We start from the raw sequence: 26,189 nt of genomic DNA, 5'->3' as shown, positions 1-26,189 counted from the left end.
AGAATCCATTCGTTTTAAAAGGCTTGCATAAATTCCATCCATGAAGATAGCAGTTTAAAAGTAAGATAACCATTCCAATTCCGCTTGATTCTTCTGTTCTCCAATTTAAATTAATTTTAAGTTTTTTAAGGGCAGTCTCTTTTTAAAACAGTAAAAGTTCCTCACCAGCTGGAAACACTTTCTCTTTCTGTATCCTTCTGTTTTGGAGCCTCCCCGACTTCGTCAGCCTTGGCTGGATTTTTTGTCGCCAGCTTGAAGAATTTCTCTTGCATCGATCAGGGACTTTGCGATGTCTCTGAGGTCAGCAAGACGTATTCTTCCTGTTCACTGTGTCTTCGGAACGGTTTAGGTCCGATTGGACCACCCAGCGACAAAAGTATCAGCTGCGGTCTCAGAGCATCAAGACCGCACATCCGCATTGCCACGACGTTGGCCCCTCCTCAAATTCCTCTACTTCTTGAATTGATATTTTCCCTGTTTCAAGGGGGTGTTCTATTATAAAAACCATATCGTCCACAAATGCCTGAGTTTTGTATTTTTCTTTTTTAATTTTTAACCCTTTTATTTCCTCTTTTTCCCTAATCCATGTTGTCTGACCCCTTAATTTATATTTATATTTGTCTGTTAGATCTCCATTTACCATTATTTTAGCTGTCTGGTTTGAATATATTGCCTTAATCATTCTAATAAATTTTTCTCCAAATTTCATATTAGCTAATTGTATAATAAGAAACTGCCAATTTAAATTATCAAAAGCTTTCTGCATGTCTACCAATACTAATACTAATTGTTTTTCTGGATGAGCTTCATAATATTCTAATACATTCATTATAATTCTTGTATTATTTCTTAATTGTCTTTTGGGTAGGAATCCGTTTTGATCTGAATGAATACTTTAATATTTTTTAAGTCTTTCCACGATGATTGACATTAATATTTTATAGTCAACATTTAGCAGTGAGATTGGCCTATAGTTTTGGATCAATTGATTATCTGTTTCTTCTTTTGGAATTAATGTTATAAATGCCTCAATCCATGAAGTTGGCATTTTTGCTTGTTCTAGTACTTCATTGTACAGTTCTAACATGATTTCCTCAAAAGTGACTTGAAATTTTTTATATATCTCTGCGGGGATCCCATCTGGTCCTGGTGATTTTTTTTGTTTTTGTTTTTTTGTTTCTTAATTGTCTCCTTTATCTCTGTTAGAGTTATTTTTTCATTTACCATTTCTCTTGCTTCCTCTGAAATACTTGGTAGGTTCCTCTCTTGTAAATAATTTTGGATTTCTTTTTCTGAAATATTTTCCTGACTGTATAAAGTTTGGGAAAAAAAATGGATTTTTCTTCTGTCTTATGGAACAAATTCCCATGTTCATCCTGTAATTGCTGTATTAGCTTTCTGTTTTTTTCTTTCTTCAATTTGTAGACCAGCCATCTACCTGGTTTATTTGCTATTTCGAAATAGTTTTGTTTCACAATTTTTATATTACGTATCATTTCTCCTTGAAGTGTTAGATTGATTTTGTGTTTCACCAAATCTTTCTCTTCTTTGATTTTAATATTTTGTGGTTCTTTCTGCAATACGGTCTTCAATTCTTTAAGCTTTTCCTATAATAATGTTTGCTGTTTCCTTTTTTTCTTATTTCTCCTTGCCATATATGTTTTTGTTATACTCCGCACATAGGCTTTTGTGGTATCCCATAGGTTTTGTAGTGTTGTTTGATCTTTCTTGTTTTCCTTAAAGAAAATATCTAATTCTTTATCCATCATTTGTATATATGATTTGGTTCACCAACAAAAGGGCGAACGACAAAAGCGCGCCCGACGAAACCGCAGTGACAAACTGCAAGTTCTAAACCACACCGATGAATGAGCGCTGAAGCATGCCGACAACAGCGCGCCGACAGAAGCGTGCTCTAAACCTAACCCTGACCCTAACCCTTACCTTAACTTAAATCGCGCTTCTGTCAGCGCGTTGATGACGTCGTGGTTTTAGCGCCGCAGTTTTGTCGGCGTGATTTTGTTGTGCACGCATTTGTCGGGTCACGATATGATTTTTCTTTTACAATTCTCTGATTTAGCATCCATCTGAATTTTTTCCTCTGACCTTTCCATTTTACCATTAGTGGATTGTGGTCTGCCCATGTATTTGGCGAACTCTCCATATATTCTATGTTATTGATCAATTCTGTGTTCATCCATGCCATATCAATTCGGGACCACGAATTGTGCGGATGGGAAAAGAAAGTGTGCTGTCTTTTTTTTTGGATTTATCTGTCTCCATGCATCCCTTAAATTTAATTCTTGCACCATTTCAAAGAAGGTACTCTGTAGTTGTCGTCTTTTCTTCTTCTTCTTCTTCTTCTTCTTCTTCTTCTTCTTCTTCTTCTTCTTCTTCTTGTCGTCTTTTCTTCTTCTTCTTCTTCTTCTTCTTCTTCTTCTTCTTCTTATTATTATTATTATTATTATTATTATTATTATTATTATTATTCTTTGTATTCCTATAATCTATTTTGTTGTCTACCACCGCATTGAAATTGCCTATTTTACAGACATTTTCCCAATCTGATTCAATTATTTTCTTACGTAATTTATTATAGAATTCTTTTTGGTTTATATTTGGAGCATAAATTGTCACTAACAGAATTCTTTTTTGATTTGTTGTTATTTCTGTCATTAAAAATCTACCTTTTCTATCACTAAATATTTTCCTCAAATTTAACCAATCTTTTATGTATACCACAATTCTTCTTTTCTTATTTTGTGCTGCCATATGCAGCTTTCCTAATTTGGGGCATTCTAAAACATTACCATATTTTTCTTTGATATGGATCTCCTGTAGGCAGACAATATCCATATTCTGTCTTTTGAGTCTTGTTAATGTTTGTTTTCGCTTGGCCGGTGAATTGATACCAGTGATGTTCAAAGATATCATCTTTATTTTATTTTCCATCTTATATGTATGTTGGTTTTGGTCCTTTCCTTGTTCTTGTCTCGATTTGTGTTCTTGTCCTGGCTCCTTCTCTCTCCTGACGTTATGTTTCCCTTCAGTCCCTTATATCCTGCTCCCTAAGTTTTTCTTCTGATGTCTGTTCTTCCTGACTCTTATTTTCTGCTTCCTCTCTTACTATCTTGTTCATCTTTCCCTATTATATAGTGATCACAAAATTCCTGTGCCTTTTCCAGCGAGTCAATATGGGGTTTTTTTTTCCTGCCAGGTTATTAGCATCCCCTCAGGGATAAGACATCTAAACATCACTCTTTATTTGAGCAGTTGGGTCGATAGGAAATTGTAGTTTCTTCTCCGTTCCCTTATCCGTTTTGGTATCTGTTTTAATGTTATGATTTCTTTTCCCTTATAAACCAAAGACTCTTCTCTTGTTTTGCTGTAGACTTCATCTCTTGTCTTTTTTCTTGTAAATCTTACATGTATCTCTCTTGGAAGTTTATGTCTGCATGCATAGTTTGTGTGGACTCTATATACATCGTCCAAGTCATTTTCCACTTCCTGCTTGCTTTTTTGCAGAAGTTCAGCCAGGAGTTTGACCATTAACTTTGAAAGATCTTCCTCCTTAGTATCCATTATATTTTGGAATCTAAGATAAAACCTTGATCTCTCCATCTCTAAATTTATAATGGCCTCTTCCGCTTCTTTGTTTATCGCCATCATTTTACTTTCTGTTTTATCTAGTTTCTTTTCCATTTGTTCCGTTCTAGTTTCCACTGTTTTTATTTTTTGTTCATTTTGTATTATCTTTTCCTGTGTTGTACCAATTTTATCATCTGGTTTGTATATCTCGCCTTTCACCTCCCCCATATCACTCTTAAGTTCTTCAAGACTTTTTGTCATTATCTCCTGCATCTTCATCATTGTCTCCTGAATTGATATTAGGGTTGATTGCACGTTCTATAGATTTAAAGTGGAGCCTGATTTCTCACCTCCTAGCATGCTTTCTACTGAACGTGGTCCTGATGGGGATGCTATCATTGTGGTCCCCCCCCCCATTTTGATAACTGGTGGCTGTACTCGTCATTTTAATGATTTTTAAAAAGTTTTTCCACAGAACCATACATCCCTGTTTTTTCCCCTTTATCTTTTTTTTTTGTCTTTACCTCACTTCCTCACAATTCTTCTACCTACTTCACTAAATATTATTGATGACCACAATATGGAACACCCTATGTTATAATACAATTTATACAATTTATAATACATATTTATACAATTGATCAATACAATTAATGATCTAATAATATGCTAATGATGGTCTAACAATTCTTACTAACATAAACAGTTATACTAATCTTAATCTACTTTTTATTTAATTATAAGAAATATAAAAATTATAGATATTGCATTTACTATGAGTAATACTTGTAATATAATACTTATATTGCAGGTTTAATACCTTAAGTCTATTTATAAGAATATAAATATAAATAAATATATGTAATTTTTTTTACTTGATTATTAAATTGATTATTGTTCTGACCCCCCCTCTTTGCTCGTTCACAAATGACAGCCACACACACAGCTTGCAAAAGGAATGCCTTTATCAGTCCTGGCTCAAGCTGGCTGCAAGCCCAAAAGAAACATAGATAAACGGCTCTTACAAAAAGTCTTCACTCAAACTAAATACCAAACAGAGTTACATGAATCCAGACACTTAGCTACAGGCTTCTCTCAAGGGTTACACACGAACGGAGAACGACGAACGCTGTTGACTTCTGCAGCTAAGGCGTGGCACCATCAGTCTTTTATCTGCAGGAGAAGACCCTAACGAGCAACAGCTGCTCATTATCCTGCATCCCGAAACAACTCACAGGTTTCTGCTGAGTCACAACACTATCCGTCACTGCAGGGCCCTTCCCCCGGGTCTGACAGTCCGGATGCGGTCAGAATGGGTTGTCCATAAGATAGGCCCGCAATCATTTCCTGTGTGTCCTCCTTTGTTCTTTATGTTGAGCAACCCCCTTGATCCAATGCTCCCCAGGTATCCGGTGGCCACCACGTCTCTTTCCGGCCTGCGCGGCGTCGACACCCTGTCCAGGGTCCTCCACCCTCTCCAAGGCCGACCCACCAGCCCCCGTGCTGTCGGAGACTGGCGGTGGCTCTAACAGCTCTGGACAAGCCCTAACACCCTATCCAGGGTTCTCCACTGCCTCCAAGGCCAACTCATAAGACCCCTCACCATCTGAGTCTGGCGGCAGCTCCACCGACTCCTGCCGGGCCACCACACTATCCCCCACCGCAGGGCCCATCCCCCAGTTCCGACGCTTGGAATGTGGCCCAGAAGGGTTGGTGATGGCCTCCATGGAACACAGTCCCAGACACTGGTACCCCGCCGGGATCCTAGAAACGAAGTTCTGTGCTGCGGGGACCGGGGTCGGCAAGGGCTGGAATCTTGGAGAAGCCCTCCTCGCAGACCTGGCCCATTGGCACTGGACACATGACTCCACGCACTTCTGCATGTCATTTCTTAAATGGGGTCACCAAAACTGATGGGATGCCAGGCGCAATGTCCAGAAAAACCCCCAATGTCTCACTGCAGAAGGGCCATGAACCTGAGAGAGCACCCGTCTACAGATGTGCCCTGCAATAGCATAGAGCCGGCCCCGATACTTCAAAAGATCCCCTTCCAAAGTCCATGGGGAAGCCGGCCCTACGTCCGCCTTTTGTCGCTCCACCCATTCGTCACCCCGCTGCGCATCCCGTATCAGAGACTGTATGCTCACGGGATGATAAACTGCAGTGCAGGATGCGACGGGTAGAGCAGTCCGAGGTGGAAGCGAGTCTGCAGGGTCAGAGTTCTCTGATTTCCTAGGCAGGCATCTGCCCGGTGATTCCACACCCCACGAATGCATGCTACATTGTGCGAACGGGGTATGAAAGCCGCACAAACGTGCCGGTTGTCTGACACAATAATTCGTTGCTGAGGGACAGCTGCAGTCCGTGCTACCCTTCTATTCTTCTTGGGGCAACTCCCTGCCAGGTGTCCAAGATCCCCACAGTAGAAACACAATCCCTCAGCACGTCGTCTGTCCATCTCTGTACGTGACACTCGAGGTCTGACAGCACCCAACTCCATGGGGTCCTCCCCGTCCACTGCAGTCTCTTGATAAACTGGCATGCTAGTGGTCTCCTGGAATGCACGGCGAGGCCTTCGCCTCTGCAGCCGGGCGTCTATCCGGAGGCACAAGTGGACCAACGCGTCAAACGTCGGTAGCCTGTCCACCCTTGCCAGTTCATCTTGCAAGGCATCTGACAATCCATCTTGGAAAGTGTTCATCAGAGCTGGTTCATTCCACGCTACACAGCCTGAATTCACTTACATAGTCTTGCAATGAACCACTCCCCTGCTGCAGTGACTTAAGACGTCTGGTTGCTGTTTCCCCCTTAAAGTATTGACAAAAACCCTGGAAGTCATCCAACAAAGGGCTCGGCTGAGTTAACAAGGGGGTAGCCCAACAGGCAGCTGTGCCTGAGAGCAAACTGATAATAAAACCCACCTTTGTCTAGTCAGTGGGAAAGTCCTCCGCTCTCAAACTCAGGAACAGCTGGCATTGTCCCAGAAACGCGGCAAACATGGCCTGATTCCCATCAAATTTATCTGGCATGGCTACTGGGCACTTCCTCCTTGGCTGGGAAGGTGTTGCAGCTCTCTGCAGCTGAGCAATTTGGTCAGCCAATACTGCTATTTGCTGGGTCAGTCTGGCGTTGTCAGCGTAAAGCTGCTCCATATTTTTATGAATGGAGGTTTGTTGTGGCAGAAGTCAAACTGTTCTGACAGCCCTCTTCGCTCGTTCACAAACGACAGCCACACACACATCTTGCAAAAGGAGTGTCTTTATCAGTCCCGGCTCAAGCTGGCTGCAAGCCCAAAAGAAACATAGATAAATGGCTCTTACAAAAAGTCTTCACTCAAACTAAATACCAAACATGAATCCAGACACTTAGCTACAGGCTTTTCTCAAGGGTTACACACAAACGGAGAACGATGAATGATGTTGACTTCTGCAGCTAAGGCGTGGCACCATCAGTCTTTTATCTGCAGGAGAAGACCTTAACGAGCAACAGCTGCTCATTATCCTGCATCCCGAAACAACTCACAGGTTTCTGCTGAGTCACAACAGATTATGTTATAAAAATATCTAGGATATATAAATATATTATATAAGTTTGCTTTCACATACGCATACGTCCACTGGGTATTATCTATAAGTATCTATGAGGATATATGAGAATCTATATGTCAGAGAGTATAAAATATGCAGATCTTTAAGGTATTCTATCTATGTAACATTTCAATTCTAGTTTTATATGAACAGCTATACAGTAAATAATATCTATACAGGATTTTATATAATTATATCAGGTTACTTAGATTGCACAGATTTTTCATTGTTACTGTTGCATCAGCTTCTCCCTTAAAGTCCAAGAGGTTGCCTTCACTATCATAGTTCTCTCACTTTCCCTGCCAGATCAAATTTCCACTGTCTTCTTCCCAGGCAGAGGCTTCTTGTAGCTTGTTCTTTCCTTTTCTGCAATCCACAACGTTTAGTCCCAGTCTAATCACAATCTCAGCTCGTGTTCTTTCTGCCTGTAATAATTTTCCAGCAAGTTCAAGCAGTCAGTACATTTCCTCCATTCCTTCTCTGAATGTTAACTCCATTTTCTCAAGGTTCCGCTCCCACTGCTAAAGTATTGCTTCCCCCCCCCCCCACACACAGACTTTGGAGACTCACTCAGCCATTAGGCTATAGGTTTATACTTCCTGAGAGTCACACCTGTAAATCATTCCAACTCCTAAATCCACCAAAACTTCCAGCTGTTTCCCTCTTCTCGCTTCCTTCTCCATTTAAAGGGCTGTCATGCCTCCGGATCCGGCCATAAAGGCCAGTTTCTCCCACACCAGATTTGAGAGGTTTCTCCTACTATAACAGGGGCTGGCACATCTCCGTTATCCTCCAAGCTTCCCCTCTCTGACACTGGTCCCTCCAAGACTCAGCTCTGCCTTTGCAAGCCTCCTGGCATGGGAAATCAGGCAGAGAGAACAAAGAGCTGTTTTCCTGCTCCGCACTGGCATGACTCCACCCCGAAAGTCCGATACAATGGTTCTGAGATAATATCCTTCAGAACTCTGGAATGTAATGTGTCAAATTCCAGTGATTTATTTTTGTCAAGGTCAGATAGGTGTATCCTTACCATTTTCTTGCTTATTTTATTGTTTATTTCTAGTTTGTCTTTTACAGTAGTTTTTTTTGGGAGGTTGGGAAGTTTCTGTTTGTGTGAAGACTGGTGCAAAGAATGAGTTAAGCAGCTCTGCTTACTTCCTACTGCCTGTTATTTTCTTCTCATCTTCTCTCTTTAGTGGACCAATTATTTCCGTGAGTTTTTTCTTGTTATTAATATGTTGAAAGAAACTTTTTTTTTGTTATCTTTGACTTTTGTTGCAAATATTTGTTCATTCTGTGCTTTTGCTTTCCTGGCTTCAACTTTGCAAGTTATACATGACCTATGTCTGGGATTATTTATTTAATGGATTTCTAGGGCTCCCCAATTCAAATAATGAATCTAATGTATGCGATATATAACAAAAACAAGTAGAAAATATTCTACATTTAAAGGTAACCAACCTAGTACTCCTCATTTGGTGACTACCTAAATTATCAACCTTGCAAATATAGTGGCATTAAAAATGTATTTTCTGACCAATGTATTTTCATAACCCATTTATGACACACTTTATGTGCCTGACAATGCATGCTGTAATAAATATAATACTGTTATAGCTCTTGAGAGAACTTTTGTCTGACTGTGTAATATGAGAATAATCTCGGAAGATAGTTGGGAGTGATTCTGTCTAGGGAATGAGAAATGGGCACAGAAAAAAGATCCATCCTAATTCATAGGCAGTAAAAAGAAACAGTAGGAGATCTGTCCTTTGAGATTCTATTAATGTAGCCTTACAATAAAGTGGGATTATCTCCAGTGGTGGGATTCAGCCGGTTTGCACTAGTTCAGCTGAACTGGTTGTTAACTTTTTGCACAGTTTGCAGAACAGGCTGATCCCACCACTGGCTTGCCTCGCCCCTCCCCTCCCAGTCACCCCTCGCCTGGCCTGAGTTGGTAAGTGTAATGGTGGGTGAGGGAGACTTGCTGCAGATGGGGCTGGAAATTGCTGCCATAGATGGTGGCACAAGAAGTACAAGGAGTAATGCAGCCCTCTAGCTGGAGCAAGATAATGGCAATGTTGTGGCAAGGTGGGATGACACAAGTGGCCGAAGCGGCTGTGGCAATGGCCAGAGTCTTAGTGCAGGAGCAAGTGCTCTTATTCTTGCCTTTGTGCAGCAACAGCAATCCACTTGTCGTGGTACATTTGCACTCAAGGCAGCCCTCACCTCCTGCTGCTTCGGGCTCAGAGCTGTAAGCCAGGTCCAAGAAGCACTGCAGTGGAGAGAAGCAGCCAACTCTGAGTCTCCTGTGCCTTATCTCTTGTTATGTCTCTCTGCCCAACTGTCAGGGTTTTTAAAAGCTTTTTAGAGCAGGAAATGGCTGGCAGCTATTTTGTTGGTGCAGCTGGGCATGCCTTAGTCACTCGGGAAGACACATGACCTCTCCGCCCCAAGACATGGCTGCTACGTTCGCCACCATGGCTGTCTCATGGCCTGCCTGCTGAGCCGAGTAGTGCTGTGGCTGCGGCTGCCTCATCGCCTACCTGCTGACCCAACCTGGACTTCACCATCTTATGTCCTACCGGCTGATCCAACCCACGCTGACATTGCTGCTGTTGCTGCCTCCGCTGCTGTTGCCGCCTCATGGCTGAAGGAGGCTGAAGTGGCCTCCCGCTGATCTCACAGCGTCTTGCCCAGCACAGTGAAAGTTAGTGCGCTTCACAATGTGGGAGCTGGGGTCCCCTCCTCATCCTGGTTCCCATTATGACATGGAGCCACAATGCGATCCTGTCCCACTTGCCCCTGCAACGATAGCAGCATCAGCCAGTCAGATCAGCGGGAAAGCCATGAGGTAGCCACACTGAACGTGGCAGGCCAGTATCTCATGGCAGAGAGCAGGTTGCACGTCTCCTCGAGTGACTGAGGCGTGCCCAGCTAGCTGCACCAACAAAGGTCCAACGTAGCCACCTGCCATTTCCTGCTGCAAAAATCTTTTTTAAAAAACCTGACTGTTGGGCAGCAAGACCCAGCAAGAGATGAGGTGCTGGAGAATCATGCCATGCCTCTTCTCTCCACTGCAGTGCTTCCTGGACGTGGCGTACAGCTCCAAGCCCAAAGTGGTGGGAGGCAAGGGATGCCTTGACACAAATTACCGCGATGAAGGCGGAATGCAGTTGCTGCACAAAGGCAAAAACAGGGGTGCTTCGCTCCTGCACTAAGACTTCAGCCATCGCCTGTGCCGCCCCATCTTGCCATGAGTGAACTCGAGTTGGCCATGCCCATTCAATCACATGACAACTCCTCCCAGCCACATCTAACCAACTGGTCAGTAAGGAGAATCAGTTGTTAAATTACTTGAATCACATCATTGATCTCATTTTGTCATGTTTCTCATGTGCTCCATTTGGGAGACTGACAAAATAAGATGACAATATCTAATGATCTTCACAACATCCTCCCCGCCTCTCTCTCTCTGTATGTGTGATGTGGTCACTTATTTTCCAATTCACTTAACAAACTGATCATTAATATAGAACTTAGTTTCTAAACAAGGAGTGAGTATATATAAAGTGTAAATATCACCTTTATGGTATTGTTCCTTTAATTTTAAACAAAGGATTCTATACTTATGTTTCTTTCTAAACAGTTATACAGTCATTTAAACTGACTTTCATTTTGAGAGCCTATGTTAATCTTCAAATATCTTCTTCTAATGTTATCAAAAGTCCTTGTTCTTCATAAACTTTCTAACAGAGCTGGCAAAATTTATCATTTATCTAATTCCTGGGAGGAGGAGAATGGTTTTGCTTTATTTCCCTTGTCCTAATTGGTGCCATAATGTCTCCTATTACTTAAAACAATTTATATTCTTTCAGTTGTGCATAACATGCAAAACATATCTGTAAAGGAAAATCACTGTGGAATGTTTCTATAATTCCTACATCTATAATTTCCATATAAGTAAAATTCAGTATTCATTATTTTCCCCATGGTATGACTGAAAAGTAATATAATTACTTTTTTTAGTGTGTAGCATTTCTGCATAATTTTTCTATCCCCCACCGAGAAATATGCATAGTTGTCTTGAAAAATCTAACTACATGAATGTCATTTCCTCTCCCCACTTTAGATTGCCTGTTCTTGCATTCACATAGAGTTATCAAGGAATGGTGCAAACAGCATAAAATTAACCAACATTTAGCTTTAGGACCTATTACTGTAATAATAGTGATGAAACAACAATAAAGAACAACTTGGTAACCTTGGGGAAATATTTGTGATTGTACATGCTTGCAGTTCAGAGTACAGATGGATGTTACTTCAGGGAGATAATTTTGGAATTCAATTGCTAATTTAAAAAGTCATGAATTTTCATAAATTAATTGCAATTGCTTATCAGTCTTAAAAGATCCTGGCAACTAATTAGAATCAGATATACAGGAAACCTAATAGATTTATTTACACAGTGCTCTGGATTGTAGCAAATATTTAAGTTAAGCAGGTTTTATGTTTAATATTCAGGAATAAATACAGGCTGTGGATGTTAAGATTTTTCATTTAGACATTATTCTACTGATATTTCTGTTAACTGTATATTTGCTCCAGTTGACAAAAACCATATTTTTTCAGTAAATATTTCCTTAAAATTCAACTTACTTTAACACAAATTTCCTTTTTGATATATACATAAAATTATTTTTATTCATTAATGTCCACATTCAATAAAAATATTTTCCTAAATCAGAATTCAAGATTCAGTATAGACTACAATTAGGCAGGTGCTGAACATAGAATAAAAAATAAGACATAGGTTGCCTCCAGGCTTATGAACTTAGAGAGAAGATAGAAAAAAGGATGGAAAGAAAGAAGGTCACATGTTTGAAAACACATGAATTCTTTATATTCTCATCCTGTTTATTGATGTGTTAGGGAATGGTTCATTGGCAAATAACAGTCTGGAGGACAGTCATTGTGGCTTCTATGATTACAGTGGATACTGTTCTTGCTGGGATAGATGGGAATCAAAATTACCTGCCTCATTTATTGGCTGATGATTGGACCAGGCTCATTTTTAGTTCCTAGTTTTCCTCTGGCTAAATCAGGGGTCAGCAACCTTAAACACTCAAAGAGCCACAAAGGTCCTAATAGGAAGTCCCCCATTTAATTCTGGAGCCGACTGGAAGTCCAGTTCCCCCACCATAGTCTCCTCCTAGTGTGGCATCCTTTTTCCTCTACCTATCCTAACCGAAAGCCCTATGTATTGTGCAGCTAACCAGCGACAGAGAGCTGCAGCAGAGGGATGAAAGAGCGACGTTCAGCTCCAGAGCCACGGGTTTCCCTTTCCATTGTAGCAATTGTAACACTTTAAATGCAATATTATTATTTAATGTAGAGTTTTTGGCCAGGCTAGGTTATTAAGTTCTCAGTGCAATATAAAGAATTAGAACTAAAAAAAGCTGTAATTAAGTTTATTCCCTTCCTCCCCTAGTATATTTATATTCAGTTAGGTTGCATTTTGTTTCCATACTTATTTTGTTTTGTTTTTTTCACAAGTAATGAGAAATTTGCGTTATAATTATGATTCAGTCAGCACAAAAGTATATATTCGCTTGATTTTTAATTCCTCCTGGATCATGAAAAATCTGTTTCTTGTTTGGTGGGATTACTTACGGAAGTGTCTGAAATGAAGATATTTCGAACAAGCAGATCAATATTTGTCTTCAGAAATAAGCATCTTGATAATATTCATACTCACTGGGTGGTAATAGTAGTTGTGCCAATGAAAGGAAGAGACTAAGGGAAAGTGTGACAGAACGTCGATAATATATTAATTAAATGAGTATTTTCATTTAATACCTTACGGCATGTTTTACAGTGAAATCCCAAAAGCCTATTACTAGAAAAAGAGGAGCACAAATTTGGAATACTTATATAATAAAAACGCTAATACATAACTTGAAAATCTTAGTTGTGAGGTTGATACATGACTAGTAACCTTAAAATTGATTAAACAATTGATGATCATTTAGAATTTGCTTGCTGTCTTCCTTCTACTTCTTGATCAAAACCATGCATACACCTTCACCAAGCCCTGCTAAATTATCTAGCAATGATCTTTCTCCAAAAATTAATACCAAGCAAAAGAGATAAAATAAATGAGTATTAGCTATACATTCTCCCATATCCCACTAAATTCCAAGATATGTAGTTTAGTAAACCAGAATTATACACAATTATATAAATAAAACTGATTATCCATGCAAATAAAAAAGAATCAGTCAAAAACAATATAATTTCTAAATACAGTAACAATGAATACTGCCAACAAAGGTAGGCTTAAATACCAAAGACTCTGTTACTTGTCCAAGCAATAGCCTGGTCCCCTAAATTCTGTCACGTTAACAACTTTATGTAATGTGATGCGCATACCATAGTATGTCCTGTCCTGAAACTATGTTTCTTTTAAACTGCCTTTAATGGGGTTGTATGGTAACAGGACATCGCCATAAAGGGAAATTGGAGGTTCCAGATCTTCTCTGACTCAGATGTGGCAAAAAGGTATCTTAGGATGTAGCAGAAGCTTTGTATATTCATTTTTTTTCTTATTCCCTCTCTTTTTTCCCTTCTACTCAAAGAAGTTGCACAAAATAGAATGCAATCTATTGGTGAGCTTCAGATGTTATTTATCTCAGTGTTGCTCAGAGTATTGGACTATTGTCTGTCCACTTTTGCTCTGTTCAGCATATTTTGAAGAGTGTGTCAACTCCACAGTGATTTGGAAGAAGTGCTTTGAAATTTGCCTGAGCACAGCATTTCTTTCTTAGTGATTAAAAGGCACTTTTTTATTTTCATGCGAATCAAAAACAGCAGCTCTTTAATGAAGTTTTAGGAAAGCTGCATCCTGTACTAGGTTTGGGCTGGTATGAGCAGCCCTAAAAAGTGTCATCAAATCTTTCTGATGCTTTAAAAATGAGCAGATATTTAATATTTAATCCACATGCAAGATTACAGTCTTGATTAGCAAAATGTGCTTATACTCAGAAATATTGTAAGTTGACTGACTAGTATTTTCTCAGGAAGGTATTGACTGGATTATTTTTTTATGTAATTGTGATGCTACACAATTGTAGCATCACAATTGTACAATGATCTTCATTATATAGTCATATGAAAAGAGACTCTGGACCTGTAATAATATAATTTGCTTCTTTTGGCTTAGAATGAGTGTGATTTCATCTATTATGGCCTAATAGGCTATTCTGTTAAGTTTGTTCAACAAATATTTTTAAAACACTTAATTGCACTTCATATGTAAACAAAGACAGCTACAAATCCCATAAAGCAATTATTTCCTTCTAGTTCCAAATCACTCTTAAGCTAATGACTCATTTTTATGCATGAGTTGCTGGTGTGGGGAAGATGGTTAATTCTCAATAAGGGTGGAGATAGCATCCATGCATGGGTTGACACTGTCCATGCTCTGATTGGACTGAGTCTGATTACTAATTAATTAACACGCTTTATAACCCGCCCTTGTGGTAACTCCACCCAGTTTTTCAATTCAGTCCACTCTGGGAGGGTCGTGTTATCCAGCTTTCCTTCTGTGCTTGGAACTATTTCCACTCTTTGAGAATGAACAAACACTGACAGGTGCTAAGCCTGGTAGACAGGGCCATGAATATATCTGACTTTCGGAGGCCCTCATTACATTGGCCATAGGGCTTCGGCTCATAGGCCCTCTACCTCCTCCCTCCTTTGCGTTGGGCAAGCACACTCCTCAGCCTAGCATGTATATCTGGGAGGCAAAGAAATAATTTGACAGCCAACCTAGCAGCCTTGCTGCGTAGCTTTCCGGCTCTAACTGCTGCGTGCAGAGAGAACTTCCTTGCGGCTAGAGGTTCAGGCACACGTTGCAGCAGTTTGGAAGCACCACGCGCGTCTGCAACACTACGCAACCAGCCCCTCGGTGTGCAGAGAAACACAGCTTGTCCCAAGGCTACTAGGCGCGATCGGCAAGCCAGAGCTATTAGCTGCAGCCAGGGATCGTAAGAGCCCAGAGAGTTCTTCCTCACCCAACAAGGCCTGGGCCACACAAATAAAGACGCGAGCACCATTTTGAAGAGGGCGGGGCCTGGAACAGAGGTTGCGGCTGCCATTTTGTCTTCCCAACCTTTCTAACCAGTGGCAATGGCAGACAGCAGCATACCCAAAATTAACACAGGCAACAGCAGGAGCATTTTGGAGGCCGGACAGGGCCTACTCTTGCTGGGGCAGGCCACCCCTTCCTCCCGCCCAGACAATCAATGTCGCAGAGCCAGTCGGTGGGGAGGGGAAAGACCAGTAATAAGAACTCTTCCTCCTCAACCTCCAAGGGCTCCACGTCCAAGAAGGACTCCAAATCAGCCACTAAGACCAAACATCGGGAGGAACCAGGGCCATCGCAGCAGCATCTGACAAGGTTCCAGTACCGGCCACCTCCCCAAACCCATTGCTACCTCTGCAACTGGTATTGAGCCAGAGCCCTTTCAGCCCTATGTTGTCATAGACACATCCGGGCAGTGCCGCCTCGCAGCCTCAGAGTACATCTGCAGGGTGACCTTCACCCCTACCACGGCCGGCCTTCGGCCAGATGGGTTTCTTTCCACTATGCCAGCCACAGACCCGTTGCCAAGCATTCCCTCGGTGGCGTCTGGGTTCCAAAACATCATCGCCGAGGCCCTCAAACTCTAGTGTGGGCCTACAGGAGAGGAACCAGGGGACACTGGCAGGGTCTTCCCGGTCTGCCTCTCAGGCGGGGTCAACACCAGAGGCGGTTGCCCACTTGTCTCCAGCCAGGGACGTGCAGGCAGGGGAGGCGGGGCCTCACCAGAGTCATGAGGAAAAGAAAAGAAAAATTAAAAGGAAAAAGGCTAAGGTAGTTGCTGCCAGAGTCACAGTGGATGACTCTGCTTAGTGCTAACTGCAGAGGGAGGCAAGAGAACTACGTGCCTCCTTTGCATAAGGAATTTTTCACCTTTTAACCCTTGCTCAGAGTTAAGCAAGGGTTAAAAGGTGAAAAATTCCTTATGCAAAGGAGGCACGTAGTTCTCTGCCTCCTGGTCTGGGAGCAGCAACTCTTGCCTAAGTTGCCTTTTTCTTTTTACATTTTCATCATGGCGGACAAGAGGAGAGTTGAAATGATTCTCTGACATAGCTGGAAAAGATATGTGGATCCGAGGGAGGGCGCGGGGGGGGGGGGAAATGCAAAATTATAAGTAATTGTAATTTGTTTTATTATAAGTAATTTTTGTTTGTGTGTGTGTGTTTTACCTGCCTGTGGTGGCGCGCAGGCTGGCACTTTTTTATTTTTTAAAGCCGCCGGCTTCTGGTCATACAGCGGGTCCCGTTGTATGGCCGAGCTGGTGGCATACACTTTAAAGTGCCGGTGGGCTATATGGCCGGGCCTGGGGCGGCGGCATGCACTTTAAAGTGTCAGCACACCTCCCGGCCATAAAGCAGGACATGTTTCACTCTATGTGGGGGGCGGCATGCACTTCAAAGTGCGGGCCTGGGAGGGGGAGGCGGAGTGGGCAGGAGGCGGCTTTTGCTCCCGCCTCATCCAGGCTCCTCGGTGGGCCAGCCAGAGCTCTCCAAGCAGCCCCGGGAGCAAACGGGCCAGCCCAGCTTCCCTCCCCGGACTTTCCGGGAGCGGAGGACCTGCATTCCGTTCCCCCTTCCAAGCCCTGAGTAGCCAGCCTTGGCTCCCGCAAGTTTCTCCCAGAGCTCCGGCAGGCCCGCTGAAGAGGAGCCCGGACGAGGCTCGAGCAAGAGCCGCAGAGGCGAAAAGCGAAGAGAGGTGGGGTGGGTGTTCCAAGAGGGCCCCTCCTTTTTTTGCACTCCGCAAGCTAGGCCCGCAGCGGCAAGAGGCTCAGCTCCGCTTCTATCAACCCCCCCTCCACTCCAGAGAAGCCGGCCGTGGGCGAGTCTCCGCAGCCCCGGTTCCCTCCCTGGACTTTCCGGGAGCGGAGGACCCGCATTCTGCTCCCCCTTCCAAGCCCCGAGTGGCCAGCCTTTCGCCTCCGCGGCTTTCGCTCCAGCCCGTCCGGGCTCCTCCTCGGCAGGCCTGCCAGAGCTCTAGGAAAAAGCGGTGGGAGTCGAGGCTGGCCACTGGCCAATACCACACTGCCTGGAGCACAGGAGGACATCCTCAAGCCGGAGGATAGGCAGGCCAAACAAATTCTTCAGCGGGGACACCAGGCGGTGGCCTGGGCAGTGCGGGCCTTGGCAGCCGCATCCTTTTCATGCTCTAGCCTCTTTTGGCTCCAACAGCTTCAAGAACACATTCCTGCAGGTGACTCTAGGGCACACCAGGACCTAAATAAAATGGTCGCCCCAGTGCAGTTTATCGCAGACGCCACACTGAGTGCCACCTGGTTCGCATCTAAGGCCATGGCCTCATCTGTGGCCTCCCGAAGGCTTCTGTGGCTGCGCCAGTGGCAATCCGATATGAGACATAAATGGTGCCTAGCGTCTGAGCCATACAAAGGGTGGGGGGATTTTCGGAGACTCGCTGACTCCATTGTTAATTAAGGGCAAGGATAAATGTAAGATCCTGTCCTTTAACCCAAAGAAGGTATTTGCCCGAGCTGCCCCCTACTCTAGAAGACAGCCCTGCAGGGCACAGGAGTATGGGGGGGCCCTTTAGACACACAGATTACTGATCCATGTTTAAGAAAGACAGTGATGATGTGATTTCATTATTTCTATTGTTCACTGATGACATAGCATTAACCACTAAAACTGAGCAAGAAACTATGAGGATTATAACACTCTTAAGGGCGCAGTTCAGTATAAAACATCTCGATGACATTAGGCAATATCTTGGTTCGAGGTTCATTTTATTTATATGCCGCCCTATTCCCAGCGGGACTCAGGGCAGCACACAAACCCAAGGAGGGGAAGGGAAACACAAAAACTACAACAAAAAGTACAGGGCATTTAAAACAACCAATAGCCACACGATTCGAGAGGGGAAGGGAACTCATCGACTCCATGCCTGCCGACACAGCCAGGGTTTAACGGCTTTTCAGAAGGCCTGGAGAGAGATGAGGATCCGAATCTCTGTGGGGAGCTCGTTCCAAAGGGCTGGAGCCGCCACAGAGAAGGCCCTCCCCCGGATAGTGGCCAGATGACATTGGCTAGTAGACGGAACCCGGAGGAGGCCTAATCTGTGTGATCTAATGGGTCTTTGGGAGGTAATTGGCAGCAGGCGGTCTCTCAAGTACCCAGGTCCAATACTATGAAGGGCTTTATAAGTGACGACTAGCCCCTTGAAGCGTATCCTGAGACCAATCGGTAACCAGTGCAGCTCGCGGAGGATAGGTGTAACGTGGGTGTACCAATCGCTCACGCGGCTGCATTCTGGATGAGCTGAAGTCTCCGAATGCTCTTCAAGAGCGCATTGCAGTAGTCCAGTCTTGAGGTCACGAGGGCATGGTTTACACATAGATAAAACTAGGGGAAGATACAAAATCTCACAAACAGAGAAAATTAACCAGCTACTCAGAAAATTTAGGATGGAACTGTGTAAACCGGCAAAAACTCCAATGGGCCAAGAGTTTAGCCACAATGACGTACAAAGCCCTGTATTTGATAAAGGTGTTTATCAATCATTAATTGGTAGCTTATTGTATCTGAGTACCGTATTTTCACGACTATAAGCCGCACTGAAAATCCTAAAATTTGATAAAAAACCGGCAGTGCGGCTTATAACACGGTGCGCTTTATGTATGGAAAAAGATCGAAAATCTCTCCCTCCCGATTTGATGCTCAAACTTGAAGCACGAGGACGGCTGGGCTGAGCGCCCGTTTCCGAACCCCCCCCCCCCCGCTTGGTAGGAAGTCCAGATCGAAAGCCAAGCCTGCAGCTGGCTGGCTGGCTGGCTGGCCGGACTACCAGCCCCAGCAGCAGCCCCCGGCCAGTTGGGGTAGAGGAATACAACCCCCATTAGCCCCAGCCCAGGCTTTCCCTCCACCCCTGCATTGACGCATCGTTCAACCGACCCATTTTCCCCCAGGGTTTTATTTGCCAGAGGAGCCCACCCACCAGACAGACCCTCGCCCCGTTTTCTCCCCCCACCCCACCCAATCCGGGTTAGAGGTGTCGTGCGAACGCGTCTCTCGGGACGCCCCCCCCTCCAATTCGGGTTCAAAGCATCGCGCGGATGCGGGAAGCCTCCTGCTTTCTCTATTCTTTCTCCCTCCCTCTTTCTCTTTCTCTCTTTTCCTCTCTGCCGTCTTTCCTGGACCGGGTCTGCTGGCGGGGGGGGGGGGCTGGGAGGGGCTGATGGATCCAGTACCTGCCTGAAAAGAGATAGAAGGGGGGGACGCAAGCTTGGAAGCCACCAGACCTTAGTTGATTAGGAGCGGCAGGATTCCCCCCCCTGCCGCGCCCCCCCCCCGCCGCGCCACCCCGCCTCTGTATTGCAGAAGGGACGAACGGTGTCCCCCCCTTATTATTTTTTTACCAAGCTCTCAGGGTGGAGCGGCGAACGAGGCAGCCCGTAAGAGCATCTTCGGAGCCAGAAATCCGGTTGCTGTGCCAGCCGACATTGGCCGTGGTCTCTCTCTCCCTCCCCCCCTCAAGCTTCTACGCCCCGCCGCTTGATCGTTCTTGCTTTGTAAGCAAAACGGTGTGGGGGGGGAGCAGAACGAAAGGAGAGCCGGAGAGAGAGGATGGGGGGGAGAGAAAGAAAGAGAGAGAGAGAAGAGAAGAGATCAGCTCCTTTATAAAGACTGGATAGCCTTCCACGCGGACGACGCTCTGCTCCAGGGGGCTGTTGCTCACTTTCTGCCAGCTCTCCCGGATCAGCTTCTGATACGTGCTGGAAAGTCCGTCACGCTCCATTTTTCTCCCAGAGCTAAGTGCCAAAGGGGAGCAGAAGCGCCGTTTCGGGAGAAAGCTCCGCTCCCCGCTCAAAGGCTTGGGCTGCCCCCGGAGGAACAGGTGGCCCGGATCCCCGAGCAAATAATAAATAAATCCACATGCGGGGCTCGACGGAGCTTTGAAAGCCGCTTTCTTGCCCGGAGCTTCCCTTCACATCTCTGGAACGGCTTGGCTCCTTTCTTTTTTTTTTTAGGGCGCCCCTCCGTTGGTGCGGCTTATAACCCGGTGCGCTTTATGTATGAAAAAAGTTTGAAAAATTAACGTTAACTGATACTGCGGCTTTTAACCCGGTGCGGCTTATGGTCGTGAAAATACGGTAATTGGTCAAGGTCCGACATAGCATATAGTGTAAATCAATTAGCCAGATTTAATGATGAACCTACTGAAAGGCACTGGCAAGCTGCTAAGAGGAATAGAGGATATTAAGATATCTTAAGCAAATAATGCGTTATGCATTGTATTTAGAACCTAAGGATGATCTGAGCCTAACTGCATATGCTGATGCAAGTTTTGCTACAGGTGTGTCTACATGGAAATGCAGGTGCTGGAGTTCCTGCAAGACGGACTGAAAATAGCCCTGTCCCCTAACACCATTAGGAGACAGATGGCGGCTATGGGTACCATACTTACCTGGGGGTGGGGAAGACAGACCCTTTCACATCACCCTACAGTCAAGAGGTTCTTGAAGGGGGCCACAAATCTGAGACCACCAGCTGTCCACCGGTATTCGACTTGGGACCTTACCACGGTTCTGGGGTCCCTTGTCGAACCACCATTCGAACCCCTGTGGGAGGTTTCCATGCAGATTCTTACCTGGAAGGTGGCCTTTTTGGTGGCAATAACATCTGCCAGGAGGATATTGGAACTGCACGCATTGTCCATTAGGGAGGATCTGTGTAAGTTCTATCTGGACAGGGTGGTTCTCAGACTGAACCCGTCGTTTGTCTCAAAGGTGGGGTCCTGATTTCACAGGGCCCAGGAGATTGTGCTACTTAACTTCTTCCCCTCGCCGTCCCTTCCCTTAGAGAGCCAATGGCACAATTTAGATGTGCGCCGGGCACTTAAATTTTACATCAACCACACGTCAGGAATAAGACAGTCAGAGGCTCTTTTTATTTCCTTTCAGCCCTCGTCCCTAGGTCAGAAGGTGTCGGTGGCTAGCATTGACAGATGGGTCAAATGCTGCATTGCAGCGGCGTATGAGTCACAATTCCGGAGGGCATTAGCACTCATTCCACGAGAAACGCCGCCGCCACCATGGCATGGGTGACGCAGGCCTCCCTGGACAAGATCTGCAGAGCTGCAGCATGGCTGTCCCCTTCGCCCTTTATTAGCTAGACAAATTCGCATTGGCAGATATGATCTTTGGCCGCCGGGTCTTGCAGGCGATTCGGACTGAGACAACATGCCCAGAACAGTCGGTATCCCACCCTTTCGGACAATTTGGCATGGATGTTATCTTCACCCTTATTGAAAAAGGGCATTGGTACACCTCTTCTAATAAGGTGGAGATAGCATCCAGCCCCTCCCGTATGAGGCAACTGTTCTCTCCAGTGTTCTTTCAGTTGGATCCTTTAGTTCTAGTTGGTCTTTCCTTTTCTCCATGTTGCTTTGTTATTGAGACTAATTACTAAAATCGTTGCTGAAAAACACCATTGAGTCTCTTCTCTTTTCCTTCGCCGAAAACTGGGTGAAGTTACCCACAAGGGTGGATTATAAAGCATGTTAATTAATTAGTAATCAGACTCAGTCCAATCAGAGCACAGACAGTGTCAACCCATGCATAGATGCTATCTCCACCTTATAAGAAGAGGCGTATCAGGTAAGTACCAATGCCCTTTTTATTGTAAGCCAAGGGAAAGTCAGATTCATGTTTCAATCTCAACCATAGAAATTCTGACTGATTTTTATCCAATAACTTTTCTTGATTCATCATACCTTCCAGGATGATAGTTGGGGGAAAATGGAAAAGGGAGTGCTGTGTGTCTTGCCTTGAGGCAATACTGTATAACAACTCAACAACTCAATAACAAATGAATTCAGCTAATCTAGTTCTTAAACTAATATTTTTGATAAAATACTTTTTTGCTGGAGGCTTTATTGTCAGCAGGTATAAAAACGGTGTGCTGATGCTATCTTTAGCTGCTTGGCAACCATTAAGTCAATGTGCATCTTGACAGAGGCACATTTTTAGAAGGCATTCTTCTCAGTAAGCTGAATGTAGCTTAAATGAATGGCATAAATTCTTTCTGAAAATTTAATTTAAAAAATCTTGGACATTATTATCTTTAAATAATGCATAGTTTCATGTTCACCATGCATTATATTGAATAACAGAAAAACTATGCCGAGTTTTTTGTTTTTCTATTTTTAATATAAATAAACTCAAATTTATAATACATTAATCAGCTTCTTGTCCGTAATGTTTATAATTGTATAAATCTTATAATCTCTTTAAATAAATAGGTGGTATATAAATGTATTAATGTAAGAAAATAAACAGTTCACTTCCTGTGTAGCGAAAGCCGAGTTGTAAAGTTTGAATTAGCAAACTATAAAACTTTGAATTTATTTTTTATGCAAATGAAAAAAGTGCGCACCCGAACCCCCAAAATGCAATGCTCAGGTGGCCCCCTGCATGGTCCCATCCCCCATCGCATGTGCAGCAGAGACCCGAAGACCAGTTGGCCAATGGGAGACGCACGTACATGCTCAGTGGAGCTAAGCTGGGGCAACAGCTCGCGTGTTCACAGAGAGAGCGATGCATGCCATAGGTTCGCCGTCACGGCTATTGTGTGTGTGTGTGTGTGTGTGTGTGTGTTTTTGTGTGTGTGTGTAAGATACAAAGCTGGCTTTCCTTAGCTCATAATAGAGAAGATGTGACAAAAAAAATTCTGAGACATGTAGTTAAACAATCAGTGACAGCTAACAATGTTACAAGTTAATGTAGGCAGTAAATAAAAATATGTGTCTGATACACAGTTCACTTGGGAGAACTTATTGACCTGCTCAGCAAGTTGCTTAGCATTCAATAACTTATCAAAAAAGCAATCAAGATGTCTTACAGAAAGAAATTCTGTGCTCAACACGTAGCCTTTGGATGGTCTGTAATATTTTTGCTGAGAAGAAATGCTTTTATTTGCTATTTAGGTGTCTCCAACTTTTTAATATATTCCTAAAAATAGTTTAGTATAGCCTGGAGCTTTTGTTCAATAACAGCTTAAGTGGTTTTTTTTTCACTTGCTACCCAAACATATTGTTTCTCACATTACTCAAGTTATTTTTAATTATTCTGCTTTGTGGAATTTTAGAGGGTCACACTTGAAAACTTTGCTATCAGCAACATAATTTTTTTTGGGGGGGTTGCATGTTTCTTAATATAAAACAAAAATAGAAATAAAGAATGGAAAATTTTGAAAGGAAAGAAATAAAGGTGATAAAATGCGGAAATGTGGGGAAAGAAATTAAAAAAACAAAAGCAGTAACTTCTGACTTTTTGCAGTGTAAAAAGATAAGTAAAGTTATGCCAACTTTTTAGTTTTGCCAAATTATAACCAGTAGCTGTTCATTTAACTCAGTTGTCAAAAACCAGACTCAAATTTCATTGATTTTCTTTTTCATACAGAAAGTCCAGAAGTGGATTCTAAATAACTACAATATTATTTACATTCTTGTTTCTAATAATGCAGTCAGCTTCATTAATCATCTTTTCGATCCATTCCTCCATTGTGGGAGGTAATACTTCTTTCCATTTCTGGGAATATATAATTCTTGCAGCTGTCATCATGTATAACAGTAGAGTTCCATCCCACCCCCTTCTTTAATAATTCTAAAGAGTTTCTAATTTCCATTGTAAATTCATTTTTAAAGCTTTCTGAATTAAACCATGATATTTCTTTGCCTTGTCACATATCCCCAATTTAGGATAAATGTTTGATTTTTAACTATTGGTTTTGTTACTAATGACAGGCAAAAATCAAAAACAATAATAAACTTTTAAAGGGCAGCTAGTACCTATTTTATTGAGAATGTTTTGAATTGTGTGGAATTTTACTATTCTTTCTTCTCAATTCCTCTGACTCTTATGTTCTAGGTCACTGACACCGTTTTACCAACTTACCAAGAAAACCTTAAGAATCCACCATTTCCAACATTTTTTGCTGATTCTGAAGAGCTGCCTGATGAGCTGTATGATGAAGAGCTTTTCCAGTTCACTGAACCCTCTATTGCACTCTCTGAGTCCTGAAGAATTAATAGCTATTCTACCTTCAGTCTTCAGAACTAAACATGAAGCCCTCACTGAAGGGCCCTATGACTTCTTTAAGATGGTATCCACATAACGTGGATCTTTATTGATTTCCAGATCCACTATTAAATGTAAACAGTTCTTTGAAACTGAAGAGAAGCATTCTGTAACATGTTAACAAATTAATATGATTCATATAATAAATATGTATTTTTAATGTTATAATTTAGAAATATCTGCTGGTTTGCACATACCACATTTCCTATTGTGTAAAGCCAACTTTTCATGACACATATCCTGAAGTCCTTTTTGATTCAAAAGACAACATCCAGTAGCTGAAAAGAAATAGAACTTGCCTAAAATAATATGAGATTGATATATGAATTCAATAAGAGTCTGTTTCAATGAACTTAATAGGGTTTGCTTCTGATTAACAGCCACATTTTTGTTATGAAAGAAACAGAAGATAATGTGTGAAACATCTCAAGGTTTACATCTGCTTTCATATGAAGACATATTTTACTTTTTGCAGAATGCACTTATTTCAACACAAAACAATCCTCAAATATGAAGGAAAATTGCTTTGAAATTATCAATATCATTCTAAAATTATTTCTCCCTAATCATTCATAGGGTCACCCAACCATTATGGGTGTGCTTTCTTGCTGAGATAGCTGTCATGTCTTGAGTGCTTATGAAAAATATCTGGGTAGTCCATATGGAAAAAAAAGATAAAGATCGGTATGACTCCTTAATCAGTTCCACCATAGCTCTTTGCATGAAGAACTAGGGTGGATCTGTGGCAGGCTTTTTTAAACTTTGAATCAGAAGGAAGTTGCTCTGGAAGACCAGCAGTAAAGAAAGATTTTTAATAATCTGCTTAAACATTGCTTTTTGAGAAACCTGTTGAACTTTCAAGCAATCCAAACCTACAATAAAAGGATCTTGTTGGAGCAGCTGCTTTTCTTTTGATTTATATCATTATTATTTTTTCTCCTTCCTCATTTTCCCCCTAAAATGAAGCTAGCTCAGGGCTGTCAAACTCCCGGTCCATGGACTAGACGCTCCTGAAGCCTCTGGAGGGCTTCCAGGGGGGCAAGGGAGGCTGTTTTTGCCCTCCTCAGGCTCCTAGAAAGCCTGGGGAAGGCAAAAAAAAGTGCACCAAAGGCGGGGGGGAGGTCTTTAAGAAGGGACTGGACAGCCACTAATCTGAAATGGCATGGGGTTTCCTGCCTGAGCGTGGGGTCGCATTAGAAGACTTTCAGGGTCTCTTCTAGCTCTATTCTGCGTATGCATGTATAGAAAAATTACCTACAATGGAATACCTTAAAATATATCTTAGTATGTGCACTAAGCACCCTTGAATAATATGCATTTATTTTTGCAACTTTAAAAAAAATCCTCAATTAAAATTTATTGTTTTCTATCACTGCTTGTTTAATGCTGAATCAAGCCTATTAATAAATGTCCAAGTTGTCAGCTTTGATCTGCATAAGTAGCATATCTATAATGAATGCCATGTCAGCAATGGTTATCCATTCTTAAAGTTTTAAATATGAGTTCCTAACTAAAAAATTTAAATGAAGTGTTTTGTCTTGTTAAAAATAATTACTTATTGATAAGTCTAATGAGATGTTAAATGAAAAATATTAAAAGATAAATGAGATTTTGAAAATCTATACCTAATTTAGTATAAGGGACAATACATTTGCCCTTATGATACTAGTGTTGATATTCATGTCATTTGATACTATATCCATGTCCCACCATCCTTTAAATCCATCAGTTATTTAATGTACAGTATGATTCTGTTGAATGCTAATATCTCAGTTGATTTTGGGGA

The 26,189-nt window shown here is 42.6% G+C and overlaps 1 protein-coding gene across 1 annotated transcript in view; it reads left to right on the top strand.

Moving 5' to 3' along the window:
* Window positions 1–25,310, top strand: part of MRPL3 (mitochondrial ribosomal protein L3) — a 53,219-nt gene extending 27,909 nt beyond the window's left edge. Inside the window, exon 10 of the mRNA XM_014071074.2 lies at window positions 24,194–25,310. Coding sequence (XP_013926549.2) covers window positions 24,194–24,346 — 153 coding nt within the window. The 3' untranslated portion in view covers window positions 24,347–25,310. The remainder of the gene's footprint in view (window positions 1–24,193) is intronic.
* The last annotated feature ends 879 nt before the right edge of the window (window positions 25,311–26,189 follow it).

Source organism: Thamnophis sirtalis, unplaced genomic scaffold (assembly GCF_051295495.1).
Source record: "Thamnophis sirtalis isolate CommonGarterSnake01/CBP01778 unplaced genomic scaffold, rThaSir2_p1.2 scaffold_4, whole genome shotgun sequence".
Lineage (NCBI taxonomy): Eukaryota > Metazoa > Chordata > Lepidosauria > Squamata > Natricidae > Thamnophis > Thamnophis sirtalis.
The sequence above is the reverse complement of the archived record's forward strand: the minus strand, read 5'-3'. Positions and strand labels throughout refer to the sequence as shown.